Source organism: Hemitrygon akajei, chromosome 17 (genome assembly GCF_048418815.1).
Source record: "Hemitrygon akajei chromosome 17, sHemAka1.3, whole genome shotgun sequence".
In the NCBI taxonomy this organism is placed as follows: Eukaryota; Metazoa; Chordata; class Chondrichthyes; order Myliobatiformes; family Dasyatidae; genus Hemitrygon; species Hemitrygon akajei.
Genome location: NC_133140.1, coordinates 42,364,959 through 42,380,430, shown reverse-complemented (window position 1 = coordinate 42,380,430; position 15,472 = coordinate 42,364,959). Strand labels below are relative to the sequence as shown.

Sequence of the window (15,472 nt, the reverse complement as noted above, 5' to 3'; positions counted from 1 at the left end):
CTGATGCGTCAGATAAAACGATCCAAGTTTGTCCAACCTCTCCTCTTCGCTAATAATTTCTAATCCAGGCAACACCCTGGTGAACTACTTATGTGCTCACTCCAAAGCCTCCACTTTCTTCATGTAATGTGAGGCCCAGAACTGTACACAATACTCTAAATGTGGCCTGACCAAAGGTTTATACAACTGAAATATGACCTCCAGATTGGAATACTCAAAACACCTGTATGACTTGTGTTGCCACTTTCAGACTTGCACCCCAAGATCTCTCTGTACATCAGTGCTGCTAAGTGTCGTGCCACTTACTGTACAAATTCCTCGAATTGTCACATGTCACACTTATCTGGATTCAATGCAACCTTTAAATCCATTGCCCACATTTCTAATTTTCCTACATTTTGCTCCATACTTTGACCAATTTCCTCACTATTCAGGAATCGATGATTTTTGTGTTGGCTGCAAGTTTACTAATCAGCCCTTGTATATTTTTGTACAAATAGTTTGTATGTTCCAAATGACTGAATCTGTTTGCTTTCGTCCTAATTTGGGCTGGCACTGAGGGCTCTCCCTCAATCTTTTCCTCTTAGTTAATGGATGACTTGTTTTCACATTTAGCAATAGCTACATTTAATGTACTTGAATAACATCTGCTGAAAATCAAAAAAAAAAAAAAATCAGATGGTAGAAATTAGAAATAAAAACTGAAGAATGGTGGACACATACAGCAGGTAAGACAGTATCTGTGGAAGAAGACACAGTGTTACTATTTTTGGTTCAAATCTCTGCATCAGAACTTGAATTCATGTTTTGGACCTGAAATATTTCCACAGATGCTACCCAACCTGCTGGGTGTTTACACTACTTTATGTTTTTATTTCAAATTTAGTTATTTTTGCCGCAAATTTCCACTCACTTTCACTTTCACTCCAGATTCTCTCGCTTTTTCTTTAGTGGGTCTCTTCATTTCCATTTCAAAGGATAGGCTACTTTACAAGCCTACATACTTCCATAACTATCTGGACCACCCTTCTATCCAGAGGTACCAACAGACTAGACCACTGCTACACTACAATGAATGCTAATCATTCCTTGCCTAGACTGCATTTTGGTAAATCAGTCCACTTGGTTGTTTTCCTACTACCTGCATACAGACAGAGCCTAAAAACCAAAGCTCCAGAGAGTAAGACAACTAAGAAGTGGTCATAAGAGGTTGAGGAATGATTACAAGATTGATTGAGTCAGTAGATTGGGCCGTGTTCAAGCACTCATCTGTGGATCTGAATGACTACACCAGGGTTACAGCATACTTTATTAAAGCAGCTGTAGATGAGTGTGTCCCCACAAAATCGTTCAGTTTCTTCCCCAATCAGAACCATGCAATCCAAAGTTCACTGAGGACCAGATAAGAGACATTCAAGTTGGGAGATCAAGAATGCTACACGAGGTGCAGGTATGATTTCTGGAAAGCCATCTTATGGGCAAAGTGGAGATTCTGGACTAAACTGGAATCAACAAGGGATGCTCAACAGCTGTAGCAGGGTTTGAATGCTATACCCTCCTCCAAAGTTGAATCAAGTGACATAAGGACAGGAGAGCTTCGCTTCCAGATGAGCACAATGCCTGCTATGCTCACTTTGACCACCAGAACAGGGAGGAACCATAGCGAACCCCATATCTCCTGATGATCCTTTGGTCTTGATATCTGAAGATGATGTGCAGACTGCCTTCAGGAGAGTGAATCCAAGGAAAGCATCCAGTCTGGACAGGGTACTTTAATACTGGCTGAGTATTAAAGACCTGTGTTGACAAACTGGCTGGAGTGTACATTGGTATCTTCAACCTCTTGTTTTGGCAGTGTGGGTACCCACCTACTTCAAGCAGGCTTCAATCATACCAGTGCTCAAGAAGAGCGTGATGAACTCTCTCAATGACTACCACCCAGTTGCACTTACACTGCCTATAAAAAGTATTCAACCTCCTTGGCAGTTTTATTGTTTTACAACATTGAATCTTGGTGGACTTAATTTGTTTTCTTTTTGACAATCAACCAAAATAGATACTTTTGTGTCAAAGTGAAAACAGGTCTCCTCAAAGTGATCTAAATATTTTGCAAATATAAAACATAAAATAATTGATTGCATAAATATTCACCCCCACCCCTCCACCCTTTAGTATGACATATCAAATCATCACTGGTGCAGCCAATTGGTTTTAGAAGTCACATAATTTCTTAAATAGAGATCTACTTTTGGAGACCTGTGTGCAGTCAAGGTGTTTCAATGGATTGTAGTAAAAATACACCTGCATCTGGAAGATCTAACTGCTGGTGAGTCAGTATCTTGGCAAAAACTACACCATAAAGACAAAAGAACATTTCAAGTAACTCCACAAAAATGTTATTGAAAAGCACATTAGGATATGGTTACAAGATAATCTCAAAGTCTCTGAATATCCGTTGGAGTTCAGTCAATCATCAAGAAATGGAAAGAATATGGCACAGCTGTAAATCTGCCTAGAGCAGGCCGTTTTCAAAAACTGAGTGACCATGCAAGAAGGGGACTAGAAAGGGAGGCTGCCAAGAGACCTATGACAACTCTGTAGGAGTTACAGGCTTCAGTGGCTGAGTTGGGAGAGACTGCTCATGCTGTTGCTTGTGTGCTTCACTAGTCACAGCTTTATGGAAAATGTAAGAGAAAGCAACTGTTGGGGGGAAGGAAAACTCACATGAAAGCTAGATAGCTAGAATTTGCCAGAAGGCACGTGGTAGACTCTGAAGTCAGCTAGAAGAAGGTTCTATGGTCTGGTGAAACCAAAATTGAGCTTTTTGACCATCAGACTAAACGCTATGTTTGCCAGAAGCCAAACACTGCATATCATCAAAAACACATTATCCCTTCTGTGAAGCATGGTGGTGGCTGCACCATGCTGTGGGGATGCTTGACTCCAGAAGGCCCTGAAAGGTTTGTTAAGAGAGAGGGCAAAATGAATGCAACAAAATACAGGGAGATCCTGGAGGAAATTCTGATGCAGTCTGCAGGAGAACTGTGACTTGGGAGAAGATTTGTTTTCCAGCAAGGCAATGACACCAAGCATAAAGCCAAAGCTACACAGGAATGGCTTAAGAACAACTAATGTTCTTGTCCTGGAGTGGCCAAGTCAGAGTTCAGACCTCAATCCAATCGAGAATTTGTGGCTGGACTTGAAAAGGACTGTTCATTCATGATCCCCATGCAATCTGACAGAGGTTGAGTAGTGTTGTAAAGAAGAATGGGGAAAAATTGCAATTTCCAGATGTGCAAAGCTGATAGAGACCTCTCTACACAGACTTAAGATTGTAATTGTTGTCAATGGTGCATCTACTAAATACTGACTTGAAGGGGGTGAATAGTTATGCAATCAATTATTTTGTGTTTTATATTTATAATGAATTTAGATCACTTTGTAGAGATCTGTTTTCAATTTGACACAGAAGAGTCTTTTTCTGTTGATCAGTGCCAAAAAAAGCCAAGTTAAAACCAATGTTGTAACACAATAAAACATGAATACTTCCAAGGGGGAAGAGTGTGAATACTTTTTGTAGGCACTGCACATTAACTTTGATGAAGTATTTTGAGAGGCTGGTGATAAAGATATCAGCTCCTGTCTGAGTGGCAACTTAGATCTGCTCCAGTTTTGGCCCACAGCAGATGCCATCTCATTGGCTCTTCACACAACCCTGGAACATCTGGATATCAGGATGCTTTTATCAATTACAGCTCAGCATTTAATATCATCATCTCCTCAAACCTAATCAGTAAACTCCAAGATATGGACCTCTACCTCCTTGGGCTCTAACATCTCCATGATCTCCATCAGCATAGGTGCACCACATGGCTCTGTGCTTAGACCCTGCTCTACTTGCTTTACACCTATGACTGTTTGGCTATGGCTGCATCACTGTCTGGTATGGAGGGGCTATTGCACAGGACCAAAAGAAGCTGCGAAAAGTTGTAAATCTAGTCAGCTTCATCTTGGGCACTAGCCTACAAAGTACCCACGACATCTTTAGGGAGCGGTGTCTCAGAAAGGCAGCATCCATTATTAAGGACTTCCAGCACCCAGGGCATGCCCTTTTCTCACTGTTACCATCAGGTAGGAGGTGCAGAAGCCTGAAGGCGCACACTCAGCAATTCAGGAACAGCTTCTTCCCCTCTGCCAATCAATTCCTAAGTGGACATTGAACCAGTGAACATGACCTCACTTTTTTAATATATATTATTTCTTGTTTTCCACGATTCTGAATCTCATATATATATATATATATAAAGTAATTAATTTGTTTATTTCTTTTTTGCTTCTATATTATTTATTGCATTGTACTGCTGCTGCTAAGTTAACGAATTTCACAACACATGGTGATTATAAACCTGATTCTGATTCTGGATTTGGCTGAGTACATAATGGGTAAAGCCCCCTGAACAATTGAGCACATCTACATAAAATGCAGTCATAGGAAAGCAGCATCAATCATCAAAGATCCTCACTACCCAGGTCATGCTCTTTACTTGCTGCTGCCATCAGGTAGAAGTGCCTCAGGACTTGCACCGCCAGGGTTTAAGAACAGTTACTACCCCTCAACCATCAGGCTCTTGAACAAAAGGGGATAACTACACTCATTCTGTTTCTGGTGTTCCCACAACCAATGGTCTCACTTTAAGGATTCTTTATCTAGTTATTTCATGCTCTGGCTATTTCTGGTATTGAGAAATGAACCTGGTCGGGTGTCAGATCTCTCAGTGGGAGAATGTTTTCTACATAGGTATGTTCCATTGAAGCAGGAAAAGGATGGTAGGGTAATAGAACCATGGTGTACAAAGGATGTGGAAAATCTAGTTAAAAAGAAAAAAGCTTATGAAAGTTCAAAAATCTAGGTACTGATAGAGTTCTAGAAAATTACAAGGTTGACAGGAAGGGGCTTACAAATGAAACTAGGAAAGCTAGAAAGAGCCATGAGAAGGTCTTGGCGAGCAGGATCATGGAAAACCCCAAGGCATTCTACGAGTATATGATGAACAAGAGGATGAGCCGTGTGAGAATAAGATCAATCAGGTGCAATAATGAAAATGTGTACATGGAGTGGGAGGAGGTAGCAGAGGTACTTAATGAATACGTTGTTTCAGTATTCACCAGGAAAAAAGACCTTTCCAATTGTGGGGATGACTTGCAGATGACTAAAATGTTTGAGAATATAGACATTAAGAAAGAGGATGTGCTAGAGGTTTTGAAAAGCATTAAATTAGATAAGTCATTGGGACAGGATGAGATGTACTCCAGGCTACTGTGGGAAGCGACAGAGGAGATTGTTGTGCCTCTGGTGATTATCCTTGTATCATCAATAAGGACGGGAGAAGTACTGGAGGATTGGAGGGTTGCAAATGTTGTTTCCTTGTTCAAGAAAGGGAGTAGAGATAACCCAGGAAATTATAGACCAGTGAGTCTAACTTCAGTGGTGGGCAATTTGTTGGAGAAGATCCTGCGAGGCAGGATTTATGAGCATTTGGAGAGACATGATCTGATTAGGGATAGTCAGCATGGCTTTGTCAAGGGCAGGTCATACTTTATGAGCCTGATTGAATTCTTTCAGGATGCAACAAAACACAGTGATGAAAGTAGAGCAGTAGATGTAGTGTATATGGATTTCAGTAACGCATTTGATGAGGTTCCCCATACAAGGCTCATTCAGAAAGTGAGGATGTGTGGGATCCAAGGAGACCTTGCTTTGTGGATCCGGAATTGACTTTCTCACAGAAGGCAAAGGGTGGTTGTAGATGGTTTGTATTCTACATGGAAGACAGTGACCAGTGGTGTTCCATAGGGATCTGTTCTGGGACCCCTCATCTTAGTGATTTTTATAGATGATGAAGTAGAAGGGTGGGTTACTAAGTTTGCTGATGACACAAAGGTTTCGACTGTTGTGGATAATCTGGAGGGTTGTTAGAGGTTCCAGCAGGACATCGATAGGATGCAGAACTGGGCTGAGAACTGGCAGATGGAGATCAACCCAGATAAGTGTGAAGTGGTTCATTTTTGTAGGTCCATTTTGAAGACAGAATGCAGTATTAATGGTAAGACTCTTGGAAGTGTGGAGGATCAGAGAGATCTTGGGGTCCATGTCGATAGGACACTCTAAGCTGCTGCACGGGTTAACAGCGTTGTTAAGAAGGCATATGGTGTGTTGGCATTCACCAACCATGGGATTGAGTTCAAGAGATGTGAGGTAATGTTACAGCTATATAAGACCTTGGTCAGACCCCACTTGGAGTACTGTGTTCAATTTTGGGCACCTCACTACTGGAAGGATGTATATACTATATAAAAAAAAAGTGCAGAGGAGATTTACAAAGATGTTACTTGGATTGGAGAGCATGCCTTATGAGAATAAGTTGAGTGAACCCAGCCTTTTCTCCTTGGAGTGATGGAAGATGAGAAGTGACTTGATAGAGCTGTATAAGATGATGAGAGGCATTGATCGTGTGGATGGCCAGAGGCTTTTCCCAGGGCTGAAATAGCTAACATGAGGGGACGTAGTTTTACGATGCTTGGAAGTAGGTACCGAGGGGATGTTGGGGGTGTTTCTTCACAAAGAGTCTGGTGGGTGCATGGAATACACAGTCGGCGATGGTGGAGGTGGATACAATAGGGTCTTTTAAGAGATTCTTGGGTACATGGAGCTTAGAAAAATAGAAGGCTATGCGGTAGGGTAATTCTAGGTAGTTTTTAGAGTAAGTTACATGGTCGGCACAACATTATGGGCTGAAGGACCTGTAATGTGCTGTAGATTTCTATGTTCTAGGTTCTATGTTCTTGCAATTTATTTATATTTGCATTTGAACTGCTTATTTTCTTCTGTCCTCTACTTGATCTTTCATTGGTCCTGTTAGTTATGATATTGTAGAATTTTTAAGTGTGCCTGCAGGAAGCAGAATCTCAGGGTTGTATAGGTGACATACTGTATATGTACTTCGATAATAAATTTACTTTAACTTTCCCACTGTTTTCCCACTCTCCATCCCCCTGTCAACAGAAGAACTTGTTTCCATCCTCCCAGTCCCTCCATCTCTGCTTTATTTTGCTTCATTAAAGAGGCTTTCCACTTAAAATGTCTTGCTTGTTCCTGTTTCCTTTGTTCGCCTCTACTATTAACAGAGCCCTTGAATGCATCAATTTTATGCATATCTTGTCTTATCTCTCTTCTGGAAAAGTCCTGATCCTCAACTTGTATCTTGTCAGTCTCTACAAACTAACGATCAGGATTTGCATTTCTACCATCTTCAATAAGATTCCAGAACCAGGCACATCTTCCCCTCATTGTTCCTCATTAAAGCTGGTGAAATCCAGCTTTTGGAGGGCTGTAGGAAATACTTAGCAGATCAGTCACGAGGAAAAACTGTTACCATCACAGAAGAATAACTAACATAGAAAAGCCAGTTCTGATACAGATAACAGAAAATAAGTTATAAAATAGTTACATTCAGTATTGAGACTTGAAGACTACAGTATGCACAGATGGGAGATAATGGTCTTATTATAACAGGGCAGGAGCCCCACAGATGGATTGGTAAGCCAAGGAGATGGTTGGAAAATTGAAGTGACCAATATCAGGAAGCTTGGGGTAATCTTCCGGACTAATTAGAAGTGCTCCAAACAATGATCACTCAGTCGATGTTTGTTTGTCCAATGTAGAGAAAACAACAATATGAGGACCAAATATAGTGCACTGTATTGGAAGAAGTGAATCTTTGCTTCACTTGGAGAATTTGTTTGGCTTCCTGGATGGTGGAAGCAATGAGGTAAAAGACAATTTCATGCAATTATATAGGAATTTTCTCATAAAATGTACTTTGATGTACAAGTACATGAATCCCTGAAAATGGTGACACAGTTGGACAGAGTTATAAAGAATGTGTTTAGTTTGCTTCCTTTATAGGTAGGAGTACTGAGTATAAGAACTGGGACATCATGTTTCAGCCATACGAGTCATTGGTTAGGCCACACTTGGAATATTGTGTGCAGTTCTTGTCACTGCATTAGAGTTGTAGAACATTATAGCACAGAAATAGGCACTTTGGCCCATCTAGTCCCTGCTGATCTATTAACTCTGGCTAGTATCATCGATCCGCACCTGGACCATAGCTCTCCATACCCCTCCCACCAATGTACCTATTGAAATTTGTTCTCAATGTTGAAATCAGACCCAAATCCCCCATATTCATTGGCAGTTCTTTCCAAATTTTCACCACCCTGAGTGAAGAAGATCCCCTTAAACAGTTCACTTTTCTCTGTTGACTCATGACTTCTGGTTCTAGTCTCACCCAACCTCAGTGGAAAAAGCCTACTTGCATTTACCCTATCTATACCCCCCACCCAATTTTGTGTACCTCTTATCGAATCTTCCCTCATGCTCCTACGCTCTAGGAGATAAAGTCCTAACCTCTTCAACCTTTTCCCTATAACTCAGTTCTGAAGTCTTGGCAACATCCTTGTAATTTTTTTCTAAATTAGACCTCACCCATGTCTTATGCATCTTCAAAATAACATTGGAACTCCTGTACTGAATCCTTTGATTTATGAAGGCTTACATGCCAAAACGTATCTTTACAACCCTATCTACTTGTTATTCCACTTTGATAGGAATTATGAATGTCGCTCTATTCTACCTCAGTGCCCTACTACTTACCTACCCTGGTTTGTCCTCCCAAAGTGCAGCATGTCACACTTGTCTACATTAAATTCCATATGCCATCTTTCAGCCCATTTTGCCAGATGATCCATATCCCTCTGCAAGCTTTGAAAGCCTTCCTCATTGTCTACTATGCCGGAAAAATTGGTGTAATCCATAAATTTACTATATTATCCACCAGATGACAATGACAATGCACCCAGCTCCAGTCCCTGTGGCACACCACTAGTCACAGATCTCCAGTAAGAAAGGCTACTACCACTCTTTTGGCTCTCCCATGAAGCTAATGTCTAATTCAATTTATCATTATAAAGAAAGATATGTTATCATTTTATATAAAAAGAAGTGTGCAGAAGAAATTCACTGGGGTGTTGGCTAAAATGAACGGCTTTAGTTACAAAGAGAGATTAGATAGGCTGGGATTGGTCTCACTGGAATGCAGAAATTTCCGGAATGACCTTATGAAGATTTATAAAATATGTGATACATAAATAGGGTAGAAAGTCAGATTTCTTTTTCCCAGGGTAGAAATATCAAATACTAGAAGACATATATTTAAGATGAGAGGAGGACAGTTCAAAGGAGATGTGCAGGGCAAGTTTTTTCTACAAAGTGTGGTAGATGCCTGAATGGACTGCCAGGGATAGTGGCACTTAAGAGTGTAGAATGGAGGGATATATATTCTGTGCAGATTTAGTTTTAAATCTGAAGAGATTTAGTTTAATTTGGCATTGTGTTTGACACTTGTTCCTGTGTTAAACTGTTTTATGTTCAGTGAGACCAATCTCTTTCTCAGAAGCTGCCTTCAAGTGATATACAGGTCCATCCCAGGTTATGACGTGTTTCTGTACCTGAGAACTGTTTGTAATTCAGTGCATTTAACTCAATTAAGTAGATTTCTCTGTAAGATGCAATAATATTGCCACTAACAGACAATATTACTTTTCACCAATATTGCACTTGTTGATCAGTTAAACATGCATCTACTTTGACTTTTGTTTGATCTTTCTTGGGTATTTTTGGTGACATGGACATCAGTTTGGGTCAGTCTTCTGGTGATTCTGGCCGAGTTGTATCACACTATGCCTATAACTTCAGGGGAGATGTGTTTGACCCTAAAGCCAGTTTTAGCCTTCAGTATTATTAAAACTTACAAGAGTGGCATTCTGTTGAAAATTTGAAATGGTTGAAAATTTAGCCAGAATCTAATTTTATATGTTGCCATCCTACTAACACTGGAAGATAGCTCTTGGGGACATAGATTTTTTTACATTGAAAATTATATTTTTATAAAGGACTTGTTTTCTCAGCTTTTAAAAATAAAATTCTGGGCCTTTGTTTTTTTTTCAAATTGTCACATCCTTGTTGCATTTTGTTAATAGTACACCTATCTTTGAGCAACTCCTGTGTATATATAAGGTGCAATCTTTTTAAACTTTGTCAAGATAGTTACACATGATCACATTTAGTTTCTCCTGCTTGCTACTCTATTTCAAATCATCTCATTTTGTCTTCCTTTCCTGGTCATAGAGTCATAGAACACTACCACACAGAAACAGGCCCTTTGGCTCATCTAGTCTGTGCCAAATTTAATCTGCCTTGTCCCAGTGAGCTGCACCTGGATCACAGCCCTTCTTACCCTTTCCATCCAACTACCTATCCTATTTTCCCTATCTATACTCTGCATAATTTTGTATACCTCCATCAAATCTTCCCTTATTCTGCTACAATCTACGGAATAAAGTCTTAACCTATTTAACCTTACCCTATAACTCCTCTCTTTCCCCTGGTCCCAGTATATTAGAAGGTCATTGACCTTAAACTTTAACTCTTTTCCTCATGTGATGTCTGATTTAAAATATTTCCAGCATTTTCTCTTTTTAATTTAGTTTTTATTTTCTGAATGAGCAGTGATGAAAGAAGTTCCTCTTAAGAACTGATCAGTTACACCTAATCCATAGTTTACCTCCATATTTACACTAATTTAATTTTGGCAATGTGGTCTTTGTTCAGGTATCCATTACTGCTTTTGTTGAAAGCTCATAATTGCACAGTGAATATTACCTCGAGTTCTCATGATATATTACAGTAGTTCTTTGCTTTTGTACATCATGCCAGGAAAGGGACCATAAAGCATAAGCCACTCAAAGGCCCAAATTGGGATGACCTGCTCTTTGCAAAGGAAAAAGGAAGAGTAAAACTTGTCCCCATGGAGCAATATAAAATGGTCTTAATGAATACTAACCTCCATACTATTGATCTGTTGTCTACTGCTCTTTACTCAGAATTGCTTGCATATGGTCATTAGATATTATGTAAAGTACCAGGAATGCTAATACTTGTTTTGCAAACTAATGTTCAACTCTCCTATCTTTCAAAGTTAAACTTTCGCTTGATGTTTGCACAGGACTAAAACACCTGGTTTGGTCAAGTTTTTGGCAAGCTTATCTGTGGCATCTGTTCCAGATTTCTAATACAGGATATGAATTACGAATTGAGACAACAGGTACCAGGTAGCTGCGTGTTTTACAGTAAACTGTTTTAACCATATCTTTTAGTTATACATATGTCTGGAAAATTTAAGTAAGCAGCAGAGCATGTCTTTATATGGCTTCCCACATAGACTGGATGCCATGTGTGCCTAGGTTTTGTGCAGGCTTGAATGACTTCCAAATGTTGTTTTACAAGGATTCTAAACATTTGTGGTCTCAGCTTAATCAGCAGCTGCACAGACAACAGAAGGACACTTTGGATTCTCTTTGTCATTTTGAAATAATAATAATTTGAGAGTCTGGCAGTTTTGATTATGTGTAGGAATATTTTTAAATTGGCTCTTGCCATGCTGAATTATTAGGGATTCCACAGTTTGGCATATTCATCCAATTTTCCAAGCTGTCATAGCAGTTTATTTTTTATATTTGGTTTTCTATCATTATTTCTCTTCCTACTTTAAATACCCTGATTAAGTTAATTAATAATTATTTCAAGATCAGGCTTTTGAGCAAAACCTGATGACGCTTCCTTCCTTTCATTTAGTATTACAAAGTAATTCATTGTTAGCTTTCTAATATAGCCTAGAATTAAAATAAAAATGCCTAACCCTAATTGCCATTCAGAAAATGACGGTGAGCTGTTGAAGTCATTTCCTCCCACAATCAGGCTAAGTATGTTGTTCTCATGTTCAAAGCAGTGATAATGAAGGAGCAGCAATATATTTCCAAGCCAGAATAGTATGTGACTGGGAGGCTAAACTTCAGATTTTGGTGTTCCTGTGCACATATGTCTCTTGGTCTTATGGTTGATAGTAGTCACTAATTTGGAAATCAACATTAAAAAAGCTTTGGCAAGTGACTACTGTGAATTTTGTGATCGGTGCATACTTTGCAGCGCTGATGTGTTGGTTGTGGAGATGAAACATAGTGCTTTATCCTTATTGATGTTGAGCTTCTTGGATGTGGAGCTATTTCTATCAAGCTCATGCTTTGAGATGCATGATGCACAGCGTCTGACCTGCTGTTATACTTGGAGTACTTGCATTGCTCTTTCAGTTGGGTTTCTGGTGACTCACCAGTTGCTGCTAGTGGGCTAACAGGAAATGGTGATGTTAAAGGTTGGTAAACCTTATACTTTCTTCTATCAGATCTAGTTGTTGTTTGACATTTGTGCAATATGAATGTTACCTTAAAATTGAGTAAAACATATTTTGCTAGACTTTTGAGTCTTTAGTTTCTGCCCAAGTTTTAGCTCGAATATCATTGGTCTATTCACAAAATGACCTTTCACTTGCAAATAGTGTGTCCCAAGTTCTAGATTTCTATAAATTCACAAATAAAGTTACTTAAAATAATACCAATTCAGTCACTGTCATAGAGAAATAAAAGCATAATTTGTTGAACTGGAATTTGCTCAATATGTACTGTAGCTTGCTCTGATTGACCATGAGTTCTTGGTTCAACAGTTGTTCAATGAACAGATGAGGCCACAGTTAGTGATTTTATTACAGTAAAATTTCAATAATCCAGTATCCAAATTATTCAGAAATCCCAGTGGTTTAGATTATTAATACATTCGGTCCTTGTTATCCATCTAACTGTGTACTCATGAGTTTGACTGTGAATTACTGAGTGTGTGGGTTGACTGTACGGCTGGAGCTAGGGTCTGGGTAAGGAACACTGGGTATCTGAAATGAGTGGCTGGAACTGGATTTTCATTGGGAGTTGGGGTCTAGAGTACTTGCATATTTCATCTTAACTCATGGCTGAAGATTATAAGGTGAAACTTTCTTTGTTCTTTTTACTGTGTTTCCTTTAAACTCCCAGGTTCACTGGAAAATTTATTATTTCGCTGTGTAGCATGTGAAAAAAATTAAAGTAAAATTGTGTTGGAGTAATTTGAGTCAAGTTCAATAGTCTGAAAAATCTGGGTCATCATAGCTTAACTATAATACCTTTTCAAAATATCTAATGATAAGTCATTTAAATGTTTGGACCTGATTTAAATAAGTTATTTTTTGTTTTATTTTAAAGTCATTGAACTACTGATAATCTGTAAAAGTAATAATGTATAGTAAAATGAACAAATAGGTCACTTGCCTTTTTAAATTAATATTGGTATCACTTAGCTGAAGACGTTTATACACAGCCTCTGGATATGATGCTAGATCCAGGGTTAAAGGGAAAGGTCTGATGTGCCCACCTCTAACCTCCGGTGTACTGTATGTCTGCAGTGTGTAGGTGCGTATGTTCAAAATTTGCTAATGCTTCATTGCAATCAGCCACTAGTTCTGTATGTACCTGCTGGCTGACTTTCAGCTTGATCTGATCCAGTGTATAAAAACTTTATCCTTACCTCTTGTCGGAATGCGCATAATCTCTTTTTATTTAGAAGAAACACAGAATAAAGCATAAATATTGAAAACCAGGAAGCTGCTATAGAAAAAACTACAGGAAGTGGTGGATACAACCCAGTGCATCACAGGCAAAGTCCTCCCCACCTTTGAGTACATTTACATGGAATGCTGCCACAAGAAAGCAGCGTCTATCATCAAAGACCCCCATTCAGTGCCGTGTTCTCTTCTCGCTACTACCATTGGGCAGGAGGTACAGAGGCTGTAGTTCTCATGCCATCAGGTTCAGGAACAGTTGTTACCCCACAACAATCAGGCTCCTGATCCAGTGTGGATAACTAGACTCACCACAACTCCAAATTGATTCTACAACCTACAGACGTAGCTGTTCCTATGATGTTGACTGTGTCTTCAGGCTCCTGTACTACTACCTTGAGATTTGGGCAGGTCTTGCGTGATGGGGTTTGTTAATGACAAAGCCTTTTAAAGATATCCTTGATGCTTGGAAGCCTCGTGTCCTTGATGGAGCTGGATGAGCTTGCAGCTTTCAGCAACTTTTTCCGATCCAATGCAGAGACCCTCCATACCAGATAGTGATGCAGCCAGTTTTTATGCTCTCCACAGTACATCTTCAGAAATTTGTGAGAGACTTTGGTGATATACCAAGTCTCCTCAAACTCCTAATGAAATGTAGCTGCTGTTGTCTCTTCTCTTTGTAATTGCATCAACATGTTGGGCCCAGGTTTGATCTTCAGAGATTTGACACCCAGGAGCTTAAAACTGCTCACCCTTTCACTGCTGATCCCTCGATGAGGACTGTTGTGTATTCCCTTGACTTCCCCTTCCTGAGGGTCACAATTAATTCCTTGGTCTTGCATTGACTGCAAGGTTGTTGCTGTGACATCATTCAACCAACTGATCTGTCTCACTCCTGTACACCACCTTGTCACCATCTGATATTCTGCCAGCTATACTTTTGTCATTGGTAAATTTGTAGATGGCATTTGAGCCATGCCTAGCCATATAGTCGCGGGAGTGGACCGAGTAGAGCAGTGGGCTAAGTGCGCATCCTTAGGATGCATCTTGAGTTGATTTGTCAGCAATGAAGAGATATTTCTGCTCTGCACTGACTGTGGTTTCCCAATGAAGAAAACAAGGATCTGGTTACAGAGAGAGGCCCAGGTTCTTGTGCTTGTTGATTAGTCCTGAGGATATGATGATGTTGAGCACTGAGCTGTAATCAGTAAACAGCAACCTGATGTAGGTACTGCTGTTGTCCAGGTGATCCAAGACAGAGTGGAGAGCCAGTGAGATTACACCTGCTGTAGACCTATTGTGGCGATAGGCAAATTGAAGCAGGTCCAGGTCCTTGCTTAGGCAGGAGTTGATTCTGGCCATGACCAACCTCTCAAAGTGCTTCATTTGCAGTAGATGAGAGTGCAACATATTGATAGTCATTGAGTCAGCTCACCCTGCTCCCTTGGGCACTGTTATGATTGTTACCCTTTCGAAACAGATGGGAACCTCCAACTGTAGCAGTGAGAGATTAAAGATGTCCTTGAACACTCCTGCCAGTTGGTTGGCACAGGTTTTCAGTGCCCTACCAGGTACATCATCAGGGCCTGACGCCTGATGAGGGTCCACTCCCATAAAAGGTGTTCTGATATCAGCTTCCAAGACACAGGTTACATAGTCTGTAGAAGCTGAAAGGATTCACACAGTTGTAGTTTTATTCTCCCTTTCAAAGTGTGCAAAAAAGGCATTGAGCTCATCTGGGAGTGAACCATCACAGCCATTCAAAATGGTAGGTCGTCTTGTAGGAAGTAACGGCTGCAAACCCTGCCAGAGTTGACATGCATTTGAGTCTGTCTCGAACTTCAATCTGAATTTTTTTTATTCTAAAAATA

At 39.9% G+C, this 15,472-nt stretch overlaps 1 protein-coding gene across 6 annotated transcripts in view; it reads left to right on the top strand.

Moving 5' to 3' along the window:
• The window catches only part of fto (FTO alpha-ketoglutarate dependent dioxygenase), a 352,522-nt gene that overhangs the window by 8,515 nt on the left and 328,535 nt on the right, over positions 1-15,472 (top strand). Inside the window, exon 2 of one of the 6 annotated variants that reach the window (XM_073069992.1) lies at positions 11,127-11,225. The exons of the other annotated variants lie outside the window; for them this stretch is intronic. Coding sequence (XP_072926093.1) covers positions 11,202-11,225 — 24 coding nt within the window. The 5' untranslated portion in view covers positions 11,127-11,201. The remainder of the gene's footprint in view (positions 1-11,126; positions 11,226-15,472) is intronic. 6 annotated transcript variants of the gene reach the window in all.